Source organism: Vitis riparia, chromosome 14 (assembly GCF_004353265.1).
Source record: "Vitis riparia cultivar Riparia Gloire de Montpellier isolate 1030 chromosome 14, EGFV_Vit.rip_1.0, whole genome shotgun sequence".
Classification (NCBI taxonomy): domain Eukaryota; kingdom Viridiplantae; phylum Streptophyta; class Magnoliopsida; order Vitales; family Vitaceae; genus Vitis; species Vitis riparia.
The window spans coordinates 1436571-1456054 of record NC_048444.1 but is presented as its reverse complement, the minus strand read 5'-3'; the positions used below and the strand labels follow the sequence as shown (position 1 = coordinate 1456054).

Genomic DNA, 19484 nt, shown 5'->3' with positions numbered 1-19484 from the left:
AAATAAATTTAGTGAAATGAAGACAAATGCTCAAAGTTTTAAACCTATTCTCTCTTTTATTTCTTTTCCTCATTCTCTTCCCCTGTTTCACACAATTTCTCAGGATCCAGATACCCTTTACTAATCGGATAAAAAGAATTCTCCATAAGAGCCATTCTCCGAGTCTCAAACCAGATATCATCTACATGGGAACACAGTTTTGGTAAAGGGATTCAGGTCAAGATTAAACAATCATTAGCAACAAACAACTCAGCCTTACTAGCCTTCTATTATAATGATAGACAAAATGGCAGAGACCCTCTTGCCTTTACCCAAGCATTCATCCTTCTACACAAAATGAAAATCAAACGGAGAATTGGAAGTAGAGAAAAGCTTGGTGATGTTCAGAGAAAATAACAAGAAATATATTCAGTCATCAGAGTTTTCGGTATCACCATAGCATTGAGGATCCCAAAATTTTGAGGCAGGTTTATCTTCATGTGAAGAAGAAACAGGGCATGTAGCATCAGTGAAGTCCCTAAACCATACAAGCCCATCCTCTGTACCACAGCTAGCAGTGACAATCCGACACCCATCAGCGGCCATGGCAGAACACCCAGGGTTGGAATTTGGTCCCTCATCTGAACTGCAAGCCAAAGTATTTGTTTGTGTCCCAGTGTCCAGCTCCCAAACATTAACGTGATCATCCTCAGGGCCTCCTGTAACAATTTTGTATGGATCCATGTGCAAGAGCGTTACTGGGCCCGTGTGCCCATCCACCTCGATCACTGGTTCTGGTTTAAGAGTCTCCTGACTTTTCCTAATGTCCCATAGCATCGCTCTGCAGCGTTAAACACATTTTTTCAGTTACTTGTTTTAGAATCAATTGTATCTGTCAAAAACCTGGAATTTGATGTATCCAAACACTTTAAACTTGGAATTCTAGCCAGAAGGTTGTCTTACCAAACTGTTTGACATGGCACGTAGGGTCAATTGATTCAACACCTAAAAGTTTAATCGGCTCTCTGAGCTAATTCACCTATTCACTGAGGTTGTGCTTCTTGCATTTACCATGCAGCAGCCTTTTATGCATTAGGAGCAATATAAAAACTAAAAATAAAAAAATTATAAGACGAAGGAAAGATGATCGAGGAGGAAGAAATAGTAGTGGACACTAAATTATTAATTTGTCCATCATCTGATAAACACTTATTTGCAACTGAAAATCAAAAGATAACTAGTCGTTCAACATTAGAAAGAGGAAATTGTCAATTTTGTAAGTGTTTTATTAGCAAGGTGACATCATAATAAACCGATGTTGTGATGTCCCACATCGGATAGGGGAGCAAGTTCCTGGCGCTATATATGTAGAGACTCCTCTTAACCAAGTAGACGCGTTTTAAAGCCGTGAGGGCCCTCTTGGGCCCAAAGTGGACAATATCTACATGGTTGGGTGCGGGTCGTTACAAATGGTATCAGAGCCGATCCCCGACCCCGGTGTGGGGGTTTGTTTGGCTCCGTAAGGGGTGTTTGTCTGTTTGGCCCCGTAATCCCATGGGACACAACGAGGACGTTGTGTCTGCATGGGGGGGTATTTGTGATGTCCCACATCGGATAGGGGAGCAAGTTCCTGGCGCTATATATGTAGAGACTCCTCTTAACCAAGTAGACGCGTTTTAAAGCCGTGAGGGCCCTCTTGGGCCCAAAGTGGACAATATCTACATGGTTGGGTGCGGGTCGTTACAGATGTAGAGATCTCCTCATATCTCACATCATGGGATTCCCAGAACTACACTATTCATTGAGATTGAGGTTGAGGTTGTGCTTCTTACAATGCATTTACCATGCAGCAGTCTTTTATACATTAGAACAGGTCATGAAACACATATAAAGTATATCAGTATACTATTACTGAGAAAAAAGTAATTAAAATGTAAAAAAAATTTCTTTTCTATATGAAAGTCTTACTTGCCATCTCCACCTGTGCATATCAAGGATTTTGAGGGCAAAATATCAAATGAATACACTTCATGTTGTCCAATTGCAGCAGTGATAACTCTTTGCATCGTCCTCAAATCAATTGTGGAAACAGAGGAACCAGCAGCAACAAAAAGCAATGATTCATAACATTTCATGTCCACAGGTGCACCAAGAACAGAAGCCATTCCCACACAGCATGAAGAACGAACAGCAGATGATGTAGTTGTATCCCAAACTCTCACCTATTTGAAGCTCAAGAAGGTCAGGTCTAACCTTGGGCTTACCCAGCAGCCAATGATATATATTCTATAATTAATACTCTCTAACACACAAACAAATATGCCTCCACAACGATTATTTAGTTATTAGAGCCCTATTATAGTTTACCATCCCTCCTTAACAAGTAAAAAATTAGTGAGAATTTAAGAAAAATTTAAAGTGAAATCATAAAGCCATTTGTTTCAAGGATGATTATGGGTACCTTAGAATCTTTCGAAATTGTCACCAGAAGAGAAGTTTTATGCCTGGAAGTATGAAGAAAGAACATGTATGAATGTAATTAAAGATGGACACCCTTTCTTGAGAGGACACACAAACACTCGAAGAACTACTTATGTAAGGAGCTTCATAATTATTAATTATTAGTACATAGTATCAATAGTCATGATAATGTTAATAGCACATATAAGAATAGATTTTTGGACATCTGAAAATGACTTGAATATATCACTGATATTCCAATACTGTTTACTGCTTAATAATTTAAGTAATTAGTAGCTTTCAATTGCAACATGAAGCATTCCAATATTACAAATTTAATGAAATTAGTTTCATTAGAGCTGGGAATGCATGTGCCCAACCCACTGACCCAACTAATTAAAAATACATTTATTAGAAATTTGCAATCGAGTTGGATTCTGGGCATCATAAAACCCAAGAAAAGATTTTCTAAACCAGGCTGGTCCAAGTAGAACATTGTTGACACTAAAAATCAAAAGATTTAAGAAACGTCATATTCCCTCCAATCATGCTAATTCTTCCATATCAAACTATACAAGTGCAAACAGCTAAAACCTAATAGACCATAAGCAGAAACTTTGGTCACCACTTCATTAACTAAGAAGCCTGAAAAAATGTAGTTGCAATAAAATTTTGTCAAATGCAAACTCTCATAGCTATTAATGCTCCAGATTCTGACAAAACAAACAAAATCATACCCAGCAACTGTCATCAATTTTACAGGTTTCGCATGCCCATAAAGAGTTGCCTTTAAAGCCTGCTGGCCACGTTTCCCACTTGAGCTAAGGGACCAAAGTCGAACTGTACCATCTTCTCCTCCACTTGCAAATACTTTGCCACTACCATCACCCAGCAATTTATCTGAAAGAGTGGAAACTGGGCCATTATGACCTCTAAAACACCGCTGGCAAGAACCCTACAACCAGAGCATCACGCTAATGGATTTCAGGAGTACCAACTTACAAAATATATAAACAATAATCTAAGACCCTGAATATTCTCTGCCTATAATCAAATATTAGTAATCATAAAACACATTAAAGAAACAGAAGTTACTCATGATATCTATTCCTCCAATCTGTTCGGCGAAAAGGATTATAAGCATGGGCATTTAAAGCCTCAATCAACTAGGAAGTTTAACGATTGAAGTCACAAATGCTCAAAAATTTTCAGCTATTCTTTGCTGAAAGGATTTAAAATGTTGTTATTTATATACCTTCCACCATAGACGAATGGAGTGGTCACAGCTTGAGGTTACCAAAACATTTTCTTCTCGTTGTGTCTCACTTCGAAATAAAGATGTTTCACTAAGCGGAAATAATCTACATACAAAATCATCATAGCTCAAGCATTACTAAACAATCTCTAGTTTCCTTTTTATTCTTCAATACATAGCCCTTTTACCAATAAAAATACAATGCATTATGAAGCATTATGCAATACACTCGAAGAATCCGAACTCATGCTTGTAATAGAACATCAGAATGTTACCTCAGAAATAAATCCAAGACAATGCTAACATGTAATAATAATCGTTATTAAGTAAATCCATCCTCAATTCTGAACCATATTAGAAAAGATGGTACTGAACTCTAAAAAAATTAATAATAAAGGGCCCTATTGAGTAGCCTATGATTCTAAAGGCTACTGAGAGCATGCTAATGGCAACAAAAGAGTGAATCAAGGGTAGAGATTGTGCTCCTAGTTGTCCAAATGTGGATAGAGGGCAGCAGAGTTAGGAAGAGAAATGTAGCATGTGGTGGTAGTAGTGGCAATCTACATGACCAGGTAAATTTCAGGCTTTTTGGTAGCAAAATGAGAGTTTTTTTTCCACTTTTTTTTTAAAAAAAGTATTCAGTGGCACATTCCTGAATATTACTTTTAAAAAAGTTCCTAAAAATGAATCATTTAAAAGAAAAAAACATTGTTTTCATGTTTTAGAAAATGTGATTGCTTTTAAAAATTGAAAGCAATAAAAAATGGAACATGTTTCTTGTTACAATTACAAAAGTGAAAATATTTTTAAAGATTCAATTTCTTTTTCGTTACCATAAAGGCCCCTTTTTTGCTTTGAAGATTTTGAAAACATCTTTGCATTTTGAAATTGCCCCAGTTTTCTAGAACTTGTTTCCAGAGAAATAAAAACAAAATCAGAAAGCAACATTCGCAAAAATATTTCTGAATTTTTTTTTTATTTTTTTATTTTTCTTTGGGAAACAAAAATGAGAAAGCATAAAATACTAACAACCACAAACAAGTCCTAAATAGAAAGGTTACATTTCATGAGCTTTTTTCTTTCAAAACTCAATGTGATTACAAAAAGTGCAGGGCATAATAAAATAAGACTTGATCTCAGCACACTTAAAGTATATAATCTCATACAAAATGATAAAATGCCCCCAACAAAAAACAGAGTGATGAATGGACAAAATATCTACTGCAAAGCAAGAGAAACCACTTAAGTTCTCACCTCATACAAGTAATTCTTGCATTATGATCATTTAGGGTGATAACAAAGTCTCTTCCACTAAAAATGCTACCCATCTTCATTATTTGGATCACTGAACCCTAAATAATAATGACCAAAATAATAAGTCACAATGGATGTAAATGATAATAGAAAACAGTCAACTTAACTTCCTTTTTCATCTACAACTATAAGCAGCATATAATCCCAACACTAGACCATAAAAATGCTTTATGTCATTTATCAAAACAGAAAAATTTTCAAAATCCCTCTCGAGTATCGTCAAAATAAGCAAAAGAAGAAAAGAAATATCACTTAACAATTTACAAAAGCAAGCTTTCCACCTTTCCTTAAACCCAGACTCCAAATAGGAAAAAGTTTCAAAAATCCCCTTGACTACTATCCTATGCTTTTGCACCATTACCCTAAATTCTATGTAACATGAAAAGCAACACGGAAGAAGCACACCCACGTAGGGAAGTGCTCTATATACCTGGGAAAAAATGATGTCATTATTTTTGTCCAATAATAAATGGTTGAAAGGCTTGGCATCTGTGTGGAATTGAGCAGCTAGTGGATCAACAAACTTGAACTGCCTCAAAGCTGTGCGCCTAGCCAAGTAGGATTCCCTCACCCCAGAAGCTTGGGAGAAAGTAGACGGCATTTGCAGCGGCCAATGCTCACTGTAAAATTCATTCCAAACATACATAAACAAACCCACAAATACCCAGGAGCACCCATCTATGAATTATGACTAGGGCACCCAGATCATCTCTCTCAATACCCCCAAAGAGAAGGTGAAAACCTCTGGAATGCCAGGTAATTCGAAAACCCAATTCCTCGTGTGGTATTTGAGGGCATGACAAGTTGAGGTTAACATTCAATTTAAAATTAAATTCAAAACATACAATCAACAAACCCACAAAAACCCATCATGTATCTCATTACCCAAATGCCTGAGAATCCATATTTGGCGTATTTGTGATGTAAAATTTGGTAAAAACAAGGGTAAGAGAGAAAAGAATGGGACCTGAACCAACGCTGCCAGATGGAATCAGAATAGGCAACAGTTTTGAGGAATTTGCAGGACATGGCCATGTTGGAGAGGTCTTGGAGGTCGAGGTAGCGCCCACACTCGGCCAGAGAGTCGGCGTCCAAGTCGGTGATGGTGGTGGAAGTCTCCATCCTTCACCAGTCTGCCGCAAAGCACAGAGCCTGGTTTTGCACTGGTGAGACTGGGGAGAGGGAGAAAAGAGAGAGAATAGAGAGTGGCCGTCAGGCGCAGTTTTTGGCGTGAGCCTGTGCCACCGACTCATGCACACAACATGTGTCCTCCTATGTGACTTCTCATATGGCCTCTAGATATTTACAAGTTTTTTGTAATTGAATTTTTTTCTTTTTTTTGAAAAATCTTTTGTTTTTAAGAGGAGGAAAATGTTAAAGCTAATTCCAATTGAATACAAAATCTAGATCACTGAATATATAAGATAAAATTTAAATAGTAGATTAATATATACGACTTGAAATGGGTAGATCAAAAATTTAAATCTACGTCATGATTAAGTATGGGAACTAAGTTGAGAGCTTCAAATATAAAAGGCACAACATTTGAAATGGGTAGTTTCCCACGTTCCGATCATTCCATTCTTTTTGACCCAATATAATGTAGCTCTCAAATAGAAGAAAACTCCACAATCTACGAAATCCAATTAACAGTACGACAACAATTCATGAGCTATGATGACCCAGCTTTTTCATTAATTTTAGAAATACAAGGACATTTATCAACTACTGCAAGCTTTATAACGAAGATCAGTGTGGTTTAATGCACCAATCTAGTCCAGCTTCTAGCTCTCCATTTTCACATCATAAGAAAGATTTTAGTTTTCAGTTTTCAGTTTTCATTTTTGTTCTTTGGCAGTTTTCCAATGGAGTTTTGTTTCCTAAGTCCAATAGTGAAAAATATAAAAGTGAAATTTAAAAGGATTTGAATCAAGAGAAATTCTATTGAGCCAGATTCAGGATGAACGATCTTTGATGGTCAAGAAGGTTTTGAAACTAATGTTTGAAGGAAATTCACTAGCAACAATCAATAGGAAATTGGACAGTCATAAATTACTAAATAATGTGTATGATTTTATTGTCCATTTAGCATGACATGAACCCTATAAATGAACTTGTCTAACAATATTCTCCATTGACGATTTATTGAGACCCAATATTTGATTTGGTCTAAGCCAACAACAGATAACCATAATTTTTTCCTTCTCTCCTGATGCATCAGAATACAAAATATTAAATTCAAACCCATGACAGGGATATATTTGACAAAGCTGAGTACAACCATTCTCCCTCTGAATGACATAACAAGGATATGAGATACTTATTTTCCACATGGGAAACTTGAAAAGAGTGCCTCAAGGCCCAACCTCTTGACAAATAATCAGACATACAGAATGGAATACCAAGGAGATTTACAGAAGATTTGTGTAAAAGCCCATGGAGTGTTTTCTAATGGCCAGTGATGAGAAACTAAAATATGAAGACGACGCTGTCATGAACTCGAGACTTCTGGTTCTGAGCCACACATTCAGATATCCACATCAGATTCCTGATCTCCTGCTCCCTCAACCTCATGTAAGCAAAGAAAACACCATAATGGAACTGCAGCTCAGAAAGGGAAACAGATATTCCATTGTTAGTGAAACTGAGTGTGGGAGTCAACTAGAATATTAAAAGCAACCCCGATCAAAGCTAGATGAAGTCAGGTCCAGCCATGAGTCTGTTCTCACAAACCATAGATGTGCATCAAACAGAGTTTGGAAAGAAATTTTGGTTGTTTTGTTTCTGAAATACTAACCTGTTGCTCAAACGCCAAACAAAGCCTCTTCACCTCCTCTTCATAAAATGCCTTGTCAAGCATCTGGCTCTCTCCATAGGACATTTTAGCGAAAATGGACTGGTAGGGAGGATATTTTTCCATCACACCACGAACCTACAATGGTGAACACAGAAAAGGACTAAGAAAGAGAAACCCCCTATAGTTCCAAGACATATTGTTGTAAATTCCTTCATTTATATTCTGCCTCTTAATATTACCAGTCAACTATCCGGAAGAAACCAGATTAGTTGGATTATAAGAGAAAACATCAAGTATCCCTTTAATGGAGACTAGGTTTGAAGATCATCAGCACCTTTCATGACAAAACTGTAAGCCATCCCTTTTATGTTTTCAAATTAAAAGTCAAAAAGTACCTGGTCAATATCTTCACAGACAGCAAGTTCTTCATGACCATAGGGGTAACTGTTTACACAAGCAAACCAGGGTCAATGATAAAAATTCCAAAGAGCATTATAATATCTACTAATGACAAAAAGAAGCAGCACAAGCAAAAACTTACAGTAAACCAAAATTAGAGTACAATTTCTTGCGATCATCTCTTGTAAGCTCAGTACCAATGCTGCAAAACACAAACCGCACAATGGATAACAAGATTGCTTGAAGTTGGAAGATCATTAGCACTAACTATGAAAAACCATCAAGAGGAAATTATTATAAATCTATTAAAACAAATTTGCCAACAGCAACAGTACCAATGCTATTTATGGTTATATTGACAGCCCTTCTATCAGCCTCAAAGGCAAGCAGGTCAGACATGATTTCCGAAGTGGCACCACCAAGTTTCTAATTAAAAATGAATATGTTACACATAGTATAAGAAAGAAAAAGAGCTTTTGACATGTGTATATATACATACATATAATGGTATTGTGTTCTTATATTCTTGATATAGCAATCAGCCCTTACCTGACAAAACTGGTAAAAGTCCTCAAGGTATGCCTTGTAAAGAGTATTCCTCATAATTTCAATGTTCATGTCATCCAAGTCCTGCAGAAACACAAATCCAACACAAACTTATCAATATATGTATATATACATATATATATATATATATATTGAGAGAGAGAAAGATCTCAGGTTTTAAAAGAATCATGTTATATAATCAAACATATGGATAATTAGTGGGGGTGTCAGGAACAAGTAAGAGTCCGTTTGGTAGTGATTCTAGGAAACACTTCTAATAGTTTTAACACTTGAAATTTTTTTTCTTTCAGGTATTAGAAAGGCTAGAAACACTTCCTAGAATTAGTGCTAAACACACTCTAAGTTTCCAGGTCTCCAAATCTTCACACCTAATTTTAGGATAATGGAATTCAGCTAAAAATGATCTCAATAATGGGTATAAACACTTGGATATAACATCATAAGAGGAAAAAATAAAGAAAAATCAATTTTATATATATGATAACCAAGGAATCTTTCATGGCCAAGCCCTTAGGACTCTCCATGGGGACCCAAGCCTTGGGGTGCTAACCGCTCCATAATAACTAGTACTAGATAAATTCAAGGTACCATCAGTCATAGAATTCAAACCCAGGACCATATGTCACTTACTGGGACCACACTTCCCAATGTTCACCCTGACCAATTGGGCTATGCTAGTGAGTGAAAAATCAATTAAATATCAAACAAAAAAGCTCTTTTGATAAGAACACTTACTTTTTTTTTTCTTTTTTTATCTCTATCTTTTCTTTCTTATTCCTAAATATTTTAATGATAGTGAAGCAAACTCTCTTTTTTCAATGTAATTATCCACTAAGAAAGTTGAAAATTAAAATAAATAAATAAATCAATCAAAATTAAATAGCTAGATCCAATGCAAAATAGAAGCATTTGATAAGGATCTCATATCCACATTCATGTCCTGTTGTGCCAACACAGATATCCTGAGAGAATCTGGTCATCATAGTGGATATTAAACTTTGTTCCACAATAATACTTACAATCTTATCTTCAATTATGATGTTAACAAATTCATAAAAGAAGAATATCATAATTAAGATATTCATATAGCATATGCGAAAAACATTGAAAAAATTGTCATTTTACTTAGCTTTAACCAAATTAAAAGGTGAAATCTTCTTCAACTACCCTATCATTTCCAAATGCTAATTGCCTTTTATTAATTGCTCTTGAATTGATCATCTTCATGGCAAGCAATTGTCTTGAACAATAACCTTCTTAAATACTACAAGAAAAGAGGAACAGGTGGTAAATTACTTCCTAATAACAGAGACCATGTTTAACAACAACGAACAGATCTAGGGGAAAGACAAGTGTCATAAATCTATACCTCTGATGTAATTCGCTCAGAGAAGTATGGAGCCAACGGTGTGTCAACAAGAACCAATCTATAAAGCTCCCGCATATTCTGTGCAACTGCTAGAGTGGCAATGCTGAGCAACAAAAACGCACAAGATGGAAAAGGCCTCATGAACTGTCAAAATATCACAGGGAACATTTTGTGAACCATACATTACCTATCAAACATTCCCAAAGGGTGGCATTTCTCCAACAGTTCCTGGACATCTCTCTCATGTAAGGTTCCCGTAACAATCAGGACAACATTATCTATCATGTGACCATATCTGGACAAAAAGCAGAAATATCAGCTTTCCCATAAGTTCAGAGTAGTTTCTTTTTTCTACTAGTGATCAAGTCCACAAAGTTCACAGTTACAAAATTCAGCCCCAGGACATCAAAAGCAAGTAGGGCTACACATTGGACTTGACCAGACAAATACCATCCATCCAACTCAATGTTTTAGGAGATAAGGTTAGACCAAGTTTGCACATGCATTTGCACAACCGAAGCATGTCTTTGAAAAATACATGTATGGTGAATCATGACATGAGACTCTTTTTTATGTCATCATGTGGCATCATACAATTAGCTATAACAAATATAGTCACTCAAAAGTAGCAAATTGCCACACACAATCACATGACAACGAGAGGCCAGCTTGATACAAGTTGCTGCCCAAGGGAAAAGGCTTAATAATGCCTAATTTGGAATAGATGAAAGAAAGAAACAAAAAGGGGAAAAAGATGAAAAAAAATTGTGAGAGAAAAAGAAAGCAATAAATCAAATAAAAGAATACATCTTATCAATTCATTACATAATTATCTACTCATTAGTTGATGACAATGATGATCAAATAATAATTGACACATCATTCAAATCCATCCATTGATAATATAGTAAATAGCCAAGACAATTGTAGTGGCACTCACATAAAAGATTCCAAGACCTTCCAAATAAGGCTTTAGGTAATCACTTAATCACTTACATGCACTAAAAACAGCAGAATCACTCAGTAAAAGATTGAGATTCTTGGAAAACCCTTTTCTCCTTATTATGCTGGAATTTTAATTCAGAAACAGAGTATACGGCTGATGCAAGTGGGATGGTTAAAGATGGATCAATTGAAGGCTAAAGATATAATCAATGTTATCAACAAAGACAAAGTCCACATACGTGATGTACTCTAAGAAGGTTGACAAGGGCTCTGTGGCTTGGCACAACATGTGCTTATACTCATCAACCAGTTTAACAGTGCATTTCTCTACAATCGTAGTTGTATGCAATGGGGAAGGTTCTGCAAGCAAGGACATCAAATTGTAAAATCAGTATAAAATATTAAAGCAAAAAAGTGCAACAAAAAAACAGGGAATCCAATTAATCAATCCAGGTTGAGAGCCAACAGCAGTAGAATGTAGCAGCATATAACATTAGTAGTTATAAAACATGTGAAATTCCAAACCTTCACAGCTAATATCAACTTTACCAAAACAACATGCCCAAAGTGCATAAGCATGTTGGCTTGGTGGCCACTTTCAAGTATTTTATGATCTCCAGTCTCAAACCCAATGACAGTGTTTTCTCCTAAGCCCTAAGCTCCCAAGGCACCAAACCAAAAGATATAGAGAATATCAAGCTCTAGTTTCAGCAACTACACACCTTGGTCAGACCATTAAATCTTCCATATATTTTGCCCCATCCTTACGACCAAAATATCCAAGGCAGGTCTGGATCCAGTGCAATGATGAGCACAAGGAAAATGTATATATATAATCTTAAAATAAAAATCGGAACTACCAATTCACTTCTGAATTGGTTGCAGACTGAGATTACTCAGTCGATTTCCTCACAGCCCTCACCAATTTACCTATATTTTTAGCATATTCTTCATTTTGAAGAACTAGAACAGCATGAAATAAATGACATAGTTTTCCACACGATGGGGATTCATCTGAATTGAATCCAGAAAAGCTCAACAACTTTCTTAATTAAAGATTAGAATTCTTATAATCCTCATGAAACCCTAACAAAGCTCATTTTTTCTGTTCTCAGTTCCTCTGCATCATCGACCATACTTACACAAAATTTCACAACTTAATCAATAGCCACAACGTTTTGCTTCAAAATTCAATAGATCATACGCAAAAAAAATTAAATCAGACACGACGATTCGCTAAACCATCAGATGTGCAATCAAAACGTACCGTTTTGGAGATAAGGACCGTACTCAGTAGCAGAGAGATGCATCTTGATGTCGTCTAGGGTTTCGCACTGGCACAAATTGTTGTAATCAGCGGCAGTGAGCAATCCAGATCTGTGGCCCCGCACGATGGCCTCAAGGTACCCGCCATGAATGTTGAACGTCATAGCTTCGAATCCGTACATTTTCGAAGGAAATTGGAGATCCGAACTGATAATTCAAGCGATCGAAGAAGAACCAGAAGAAACCCTCTTCGAGAAAAACCCTAACAGAGGAAGGTTAGAGATAACCGAGAGGAGAATAGTCTGATTCACAGAGAGGATTAGATCTGAGTTTTTAATTATTTGTTGTACGTTTATCCGGTTTTGCCCTCCTCTTTTTCTTTAATGACTATGGGGTCCCTGGTTTGTTCTTTTCAGGGCCGGAATGAAAGAGTTGGCAAATGGGTTGGGCTCAGGTGCAGGTATGGTGAGTCCATGATTCAATCATTGCCTCTATATATATAATGACGTTTTCGAAAATAATTTTTAAGAATATTTTTTAATTATCTCTAGAATAAAATTTTATTAAAAATTTTAGATATAAAATTAATTTCTCCTTTAATTTTTCTAAAGATAATATACACATATATGGTGTAAAAATTATCAAAATATTTTTTTTTCATATTTTCAATTATTTTTCTAATAACCAAACTACGCACATACAGAATAAAAAATAAAGAAAAATAAAATAAAATTTTTAATGATCAATATGATCTTTATGTTCACAAAGTGTATTAACACTCGATAATTCACTAATCAAAAAAGAAAAAAAAATGATTATAATGGTAAAACTTTGAAAAAAAATATGTATCAATTACGTCACACACTATAAACAAAACTCTAAAATATAAAAATATTAAATATATAATATGCACAAACTTGTCATTCATGGTATAAAAGAAATTTCTTTGTCTTTCAATCCATCCCCACAACCTCGGCAAGAAGCTCAAACTTCAACATCCCGAACAAAATGTAACAAAACTAATTCAAACCTTCACAATCAAATATTCTCAAAACACTTAACAAAAACACATGAAACACTTAAAAATTTATTTTATAAAATAATATCTTTTAAAAACAGAGTTTTAAAATATGTGAATATTGACACAATGGTGGTTTACATACATGCCTATAGGAAACCCATGCCCTAAAGGAGTGGAGCAATGAGCAAAGTCCAAATAGCCTTCATCATAGTCGACCACCACATTCCCCACTATGGCATTTTGCCCATATGTTATTGTTAAAGAACATGAGATTCTTGTGAAGGTAGTATGCTATGGTAAGTACCCTTCCCATTTCTCAAAGCAAAAATATCTTTAACAAGCGTATGACCCTTTACTTACCTCACAACCACCACTAGCCACCTACCACCCACTTTAAAAAAATAAAAAAATAAAAATCTTTTTTTTTTTTTAAGTGGGTGTTGTTAAAATATTTAAGTTATAAATTTATTTTCAAATCTATCTCACTTTTTTAAGGGATCAATTAACTCCCCCATACTTAAGTTATAAAATACTCAAAACATTTTTTAGTTGTTTTTTTTTTATTCGTTTATTTTCTAAGAGCTATTTTAAAAAATAATTATATAAATATGTAAAATGATTAAAAATAAAACACTAAATATAAATTTATTTTTAAAATATATTTAAAAATATTAAAAACAAGTTAAAAATACTTTAAGTTTATAAATAGATTTTTATTCTACACAACATCATAGAACAATTTCCAAAAACTGTTGTTCAGAATTGTTTTCAAAAACAGTTATCAAACAAATCCTTACTTATCATACTATCATCTTTACTTTTATTTCTACTACTTAATTATATATACCTTAAAGAATATGAACATTGTATTAGAACTTGATTTGGTAGAACGTCTTCTGTTCAAGTCATCTCTCTGCAATTTTCATATTTATAATTCCAAAACCATACCCACCTTGTATACGTATAAAAGTATTTTTAAATAAATGAAAAAATTAATTCAAAAGAATCAAATCATCCAAAGGCAATGAATAACAAAAGTACTTATAAATAAATGAATAAATTAATTCAAAGATAATCAAATCATGCAAAACCATAGAAGGTGCTCTTACATTTACCCACTATGATTCCACATGTGATTCTTGAAATAATTATTTAAAAGGATCATGTGCCAAACATTAAAGTCACTTCAAGTGCCCACCGATTGAGAAAATATGTGGATTTTTTTTTAAAGGATATGGTCATGTGCAAGTTGTATACATTTTTTCTAATTTAATTTCTTTAAGCCAATGTGATGGGGATCAAGTGGCATACGGTTATACATTGTTTGGAGATTCGAGGTCAAGGGATTAAAAATTCAATCAAAGTGTTATTTAATCCACACCCAAATGCTGTCACCTCCTTGTGAATTGGAAAACCCCCAAACAAGGTCTTAGGAGCTGGGACCATAATCTTTGTTGAATAATGGTCCAAGACAACATTAGTATATTTGATTAATCAAATAGATAGGATCACAAAGTCCAATCAAATTTAAGTTATAAAAATTATTTTCATTTTTTAATGAATTTTTTGGGCTCGCATTTTGGAAATTTGTGACCATGGTCATGTGGGTCTTATGATTTTTAGTATATAGTGTGACAGCATACAATTTGCTTAATTTTTTAATATGAAGATAAGGTAGCTTTCATATAACATGCTTGAAAAATAAAATATAAAATTGTCAATTTTTTATTTTATTTTTCCAAAAATTATGCTATTGTGCATATTAAATAATCTATGATGAATTTAAAATAATTATATTCTTAAAATTTAATACTTTGATTTAATTTTTAAAAGTAATATAAAATTTTATGGTACATTATTTACTCATTATATAAAAGATTTGAAATAAATTATACGAATTTGAAGTAATAGGTAAAAATAATTTATTAGTTTTGAATTTATTTTTATTTTTTTCATTTTTCTTTTCTTTTGAATTTTTCTTCAAATATTCATAAGCCAAACATATCTTTAAAAATCAATTTTTAAGAAATATTCTCATTTTCAAGAACCATATTTTGAAATTCAATTAAAATATGAAAAATATTTTTATCATCAATATTTCAGAAAAGATACGTAAATCCTGTTTAACAGTGGTTTTTCAAAACAATTTTATGTTATCCATAACAAAATATAAAAAAAAGTTTCACAAAAACTATTTTCTATTTTTTATTTTTAAAAATAAAAAATAAAGTATTTTATGATAATATTTTTTAGTTGTTTTTAATTATTTTTACTTATTTTTTAAAAACCATTTTAAAAAATAATTATACAAATACGTAAAAATATTTAAAATATTTTTTAAAACTATTTTTTGGAATTATTTTACTAGAAATAGTAGAACAAGAAATACTAAAAGCCCAACAAATAATTGAAATTTTGGAAAATTGAAAAATACGCATTGCCAATGGGAATCTTTCTACTCATGATCCTCACCATGGCACCATCCATGCCTTTGTATCTTTGTTTTAGGTATTGACTCTTCAACATATGCTCACGTCATATGGGGTTTCCTTTTCCTTTTTCTTTTTTCTTTTTTTTTTTAAATTTATTTTCCTTTATCCACATGAAGAGATCTCCACATCATCATTCAACCACCATCGCATGATGTCAGATGCTGCCACACCAAAGTCCAAAGTCCATAAAACAGAAAATTTAAGTATGACCCAAGGAAAAAAAAAGGTAGAGTCCAAAGCATACCCAAAATTCACATTTTCACAGTAGAGGGATATGGGCACTGACCCTTTTCTTCTTTTTGCTCACCAAATCATAACTCCCAACTGTACAACATGCCCTCCATAACTGTCACATTTCATCCCTGACCCTTCAGTCCCTAACTTCCAAAAAATGTGAAGCACAAAATTCAAAATTTGTGATGACATTGGACCATAGACCCCATTTTCTACGACCCATGGGTGCTGCCAAGAGGATAAACCATAAAAGTGGGGGTTCATGAGCTCAACATTGAGGCTACACTAGCTTCCTTGATAGGTCTTAAGGGTTTCTGTCTTCATCACTTCTTTGGATAGGTTATTGTTTTCACTCTAATAAGTGATTTTTTTGATACCCATTGAAAAAACATCATCATTATCAATTGGTCTCAAATGTATAATTTTTTTGTTTTATTATTTGTATTTAATTTTATTTATATATTATTAATTCTTCTTTTTATTTGTTTATTTTATCTTTTACTATAAACTGATGTAATAAATGAACTTTTCGTATTCCAAAACCGAAAACCTAGAAGAGATTGCCAACAGAATAAATTATAATATCTCTAATATCCATACTTTTTTTTTAGAGGTCATTTATGTCATCTTGCTTACACACTTTCAATTCTTAAAATAAAAAAAATAAAAATAAATAAAAAAACCAACTTTTTTTTTCAACTTTTTTTTTTTTTATAAAAAAATTTTGAAATGTTTTTACATTTTAAAAAAGCTTAAATTAACAACAAAATATTTCATTATTTAAGTAGTGTGTTTAATACTAATTTTAGAAAACATTTATAACATTTGAATAATACAAATTTTTAAGTGTTAAAAAATTTAAAAATACTTTTTAAAATTATTATCCAACAAACTTTAAGAGTGTATTTGATAATGATTTTATAAAGTGTTTCTAATTTTTCTAACGCTTGAAAATTGTTATCTTTCAAATATTAGGAATATGTTTGACAATGATTTTAAGAAGTGTTTCTATCCCTTTTAACACTTGAAAAATAAAAAATTTTAAGTATTTGAAATATTATAATCACTTCTTATAATAATTATCAAACAGATTTTAAAGATGCTAAAAATATTTAAAATCATTATTAAACACATTATAAGAATGTGTTGTGAATGATTTTAAAAAACGTTTATAATATTTCTAATATTTAAAATGATAAAAAAAAAAAAATTGAAGTGATTTTTAAAATCACGGCCCATCTTAATTTCTCGAAGTAATTATGAATCTCTTTTTTTCTTTTTAAAATTTGTGCAACTTCCCACCCACCCTTCAAAAGACGGAAAAGAAAAAGATTTCCAGGAATCAAAGCAAGAATGGCCCTAAGAAGTGGAATGTGACTTGACGTTAATTACGAAGTCAAGGTTGCTTTAAGAAAACAACCCTGAAAGAAAATTCATGGTCAAGACTTGGTTATGATTTTGTCATTAGTTTTCAATGTGTACGTTTTACGTATGTTTCGTGATGTTTAAGGAATAATAACCTTAGGAAAAGTCATCTTAGTCTAGGAGGAACTTTCCAAACATTATCCCATGCCTAATAATTAATATGACATATTTTTTATGAAAACCTTAGGGTGTGATTTATATGTAATTAATATCACATAATTTATGGGAGGTTAGGGCTGGTTCCATTCCTACCTGCACCCCATTGTTATACCTTCCCTTTTATGTCACGTTCTCATTTAATTTTTAAAATATTGTTGTCAAATTTGTATGAAGAATTTAACACCACAAAGGTAGAGCATATGGACGGGCACCAGAAACAATCATTACCTTAAATACAAACCGCCTAACTAGCACCACTCCAATTCAGAAACTACTGCAGGCAACTTCTTACGTCCACTGTTTTCCTCCCAAGTCTTCCAAAATAGAGAAGTTTCTTTCTGTGGTCACTATTCAGAGAAAATCACATCAACCCACCTCCCCATCTCTTTCCCAGAAGCTTCCCCACACTTACCCTCCTCCTCCCCCATTAACTGAAACAACCACCTTTTTCAAGACCCAGAATCAATGACTTCAAGGGAAGATTCTATTGAGAGAGAGAGAGAGAGAGAGAGGGAGAGGGAGAGGGAGAGAGGAATATGTATGGATTTGAGGTCATTGGCACAGCTTTTTATGGGGCAGTTTGCAAGACGGGGAAGCAAAGAGATGAGTGTAATTTAAGTGAGGTGATGGGCTGTTTTGGATGGAGGGGGGAGAGATAAGGAGGCCTCTGGTTCAAACCCTTGATTCCTCCGTCCAATCAGCCTTGTGTTGTATGGGGGTATCAACACCTGCCCATGTTTTTAGGTTTTATGTACCATAAATGTCTGGCAGTGACATGTTGTAACAGGAAAATTTTGAACACTTCTAGGTTTTTGGAGTTCCCATTTTCTCCTTCTTTGTTTATTTATTCAATATTAGTGGGTAAAGTAAATTTTATTTGTTTTGTATTTTATGAATTATTTTATATTTTATATTAAAAAACCTCATTTGTTTATATCCGATTCTTATTTCTTTGTATCATAGACTTGTTACTTCTAACATTGGTTTAAACTCAACTATATATGACACCCAAATAGTATTTTCCAAAGATTTTGTTTTACTCCTAACAAAATTGAGGAAAAAATAGTAATAAAAAATTTTGAATTTGAAGAAAAATAAAAGAAAATTAATAAATTATTTTAAAATACTTTTAAAACTTTTACTTTTTTATGTAAAAATTAAATAAATTTAAACTATAAAAATTTAATTAATTTTAATTATATTAGATATTTTTATATTTAATATATCAAATTAATAACAAAAAATTATTTTTATTAATATTATTTTTTCTTTAAAAAAAATTGTTTTGGGCCAAAACATTGGCCTTGGGTAGCTTAAACATGAAGAAAATCAAGCCAAGAAAAACACTAAATTGAATTTCAATATAATTATTTCTCTAAAAGCCTAAATAATAACCCATCATTAGGCTTAGGAGGGGCTATCTCAACTTGAATCGACTTAAACCCATGACCCTAATTTTGATACTAATTATTATATCGGGTTCCAACCATCTCATCTGAAAATTAATTAATGGTTAACGAGATAGGTTAAACCTTTTATGACATTCAACATCACACCTCATAAATTTATTCTAAAAATAATAATTTGGGTAACCTATTTCTGAGTTTAAGAACGACATTTTAAATACTATAAATAGAATAATGATTTCAAATTTCAAATATACATAAATAATCTCAATTTTTCATAATTTTATTATTTCTAAATTATATCATAAAAGTAATTTTGTTTGGTTGTTAATATGATTTTCACGTGTGAATTTTTTTCTTTTTTGGTACACTTCTGTTTTTGTCCTTTTATTTCAC

General features: G+C 33.1%; 2 protein-coding genes across 2 annotated transcripts; both read right to left on the bottom strand.

The window, feature by feature from the left end:
* Positions 1-102: 102 nt before the first annotated feature.
* LOC117930056 (receptor of activated protein C kinase 1-like) lies at positions 103-6268 on the bottom strand. The gene is made up of 8 exons (XM_034850501.1): positions 5976-6268; positions 5439-5628; positions 4949-5046; positions 3695-3800; positions 3177-3394; positions 2441-2483; positions 1948-2201; positions 103-820 (listed from the first exon to the last, which is right to left on the bottom strand). The coding sequence occupies exons 1-8, from the start codon at positions 6128-6130 to the stop codon at positions 409-411; spliced, it is 1476 nt and encodes a 491-aa protein (XP_034706392.1). The 5' UTR covers positions 6131-6268; the 3' UTR covers positions 103-408.
* Positions 6269-7166: 898 nt separating this feature from the next.
* On the bottom strand, positions 7167-12665 carry LOC117930991 (V-type proton ATPase subunit d2). The gene is made up of 10 exons (XM_034851828.1): positions 12353-12665; positions 11325-11445; positions 10328-10435; positions 10141-10243; positions 8754-8834; positions 8540-8630; positions 8347-8401; positions 8201-8249; positions 7806-7940; positions 7167-7609 (listed from the first exon to the last, which is right to left on the bottom strand). Exons 1-10 carry the CDS (start codon positions 12531-12533, stop codon positions 7478-7480), a joined length of 1056 nt encoding a protein of 351 aa, XP_034707719.1. The 5' UTR covers positions 12534-12665; the 3' UTR covers positions 7167-7477.
* Positions 12666-19484: the final 6819 nt, after the last annotated feature.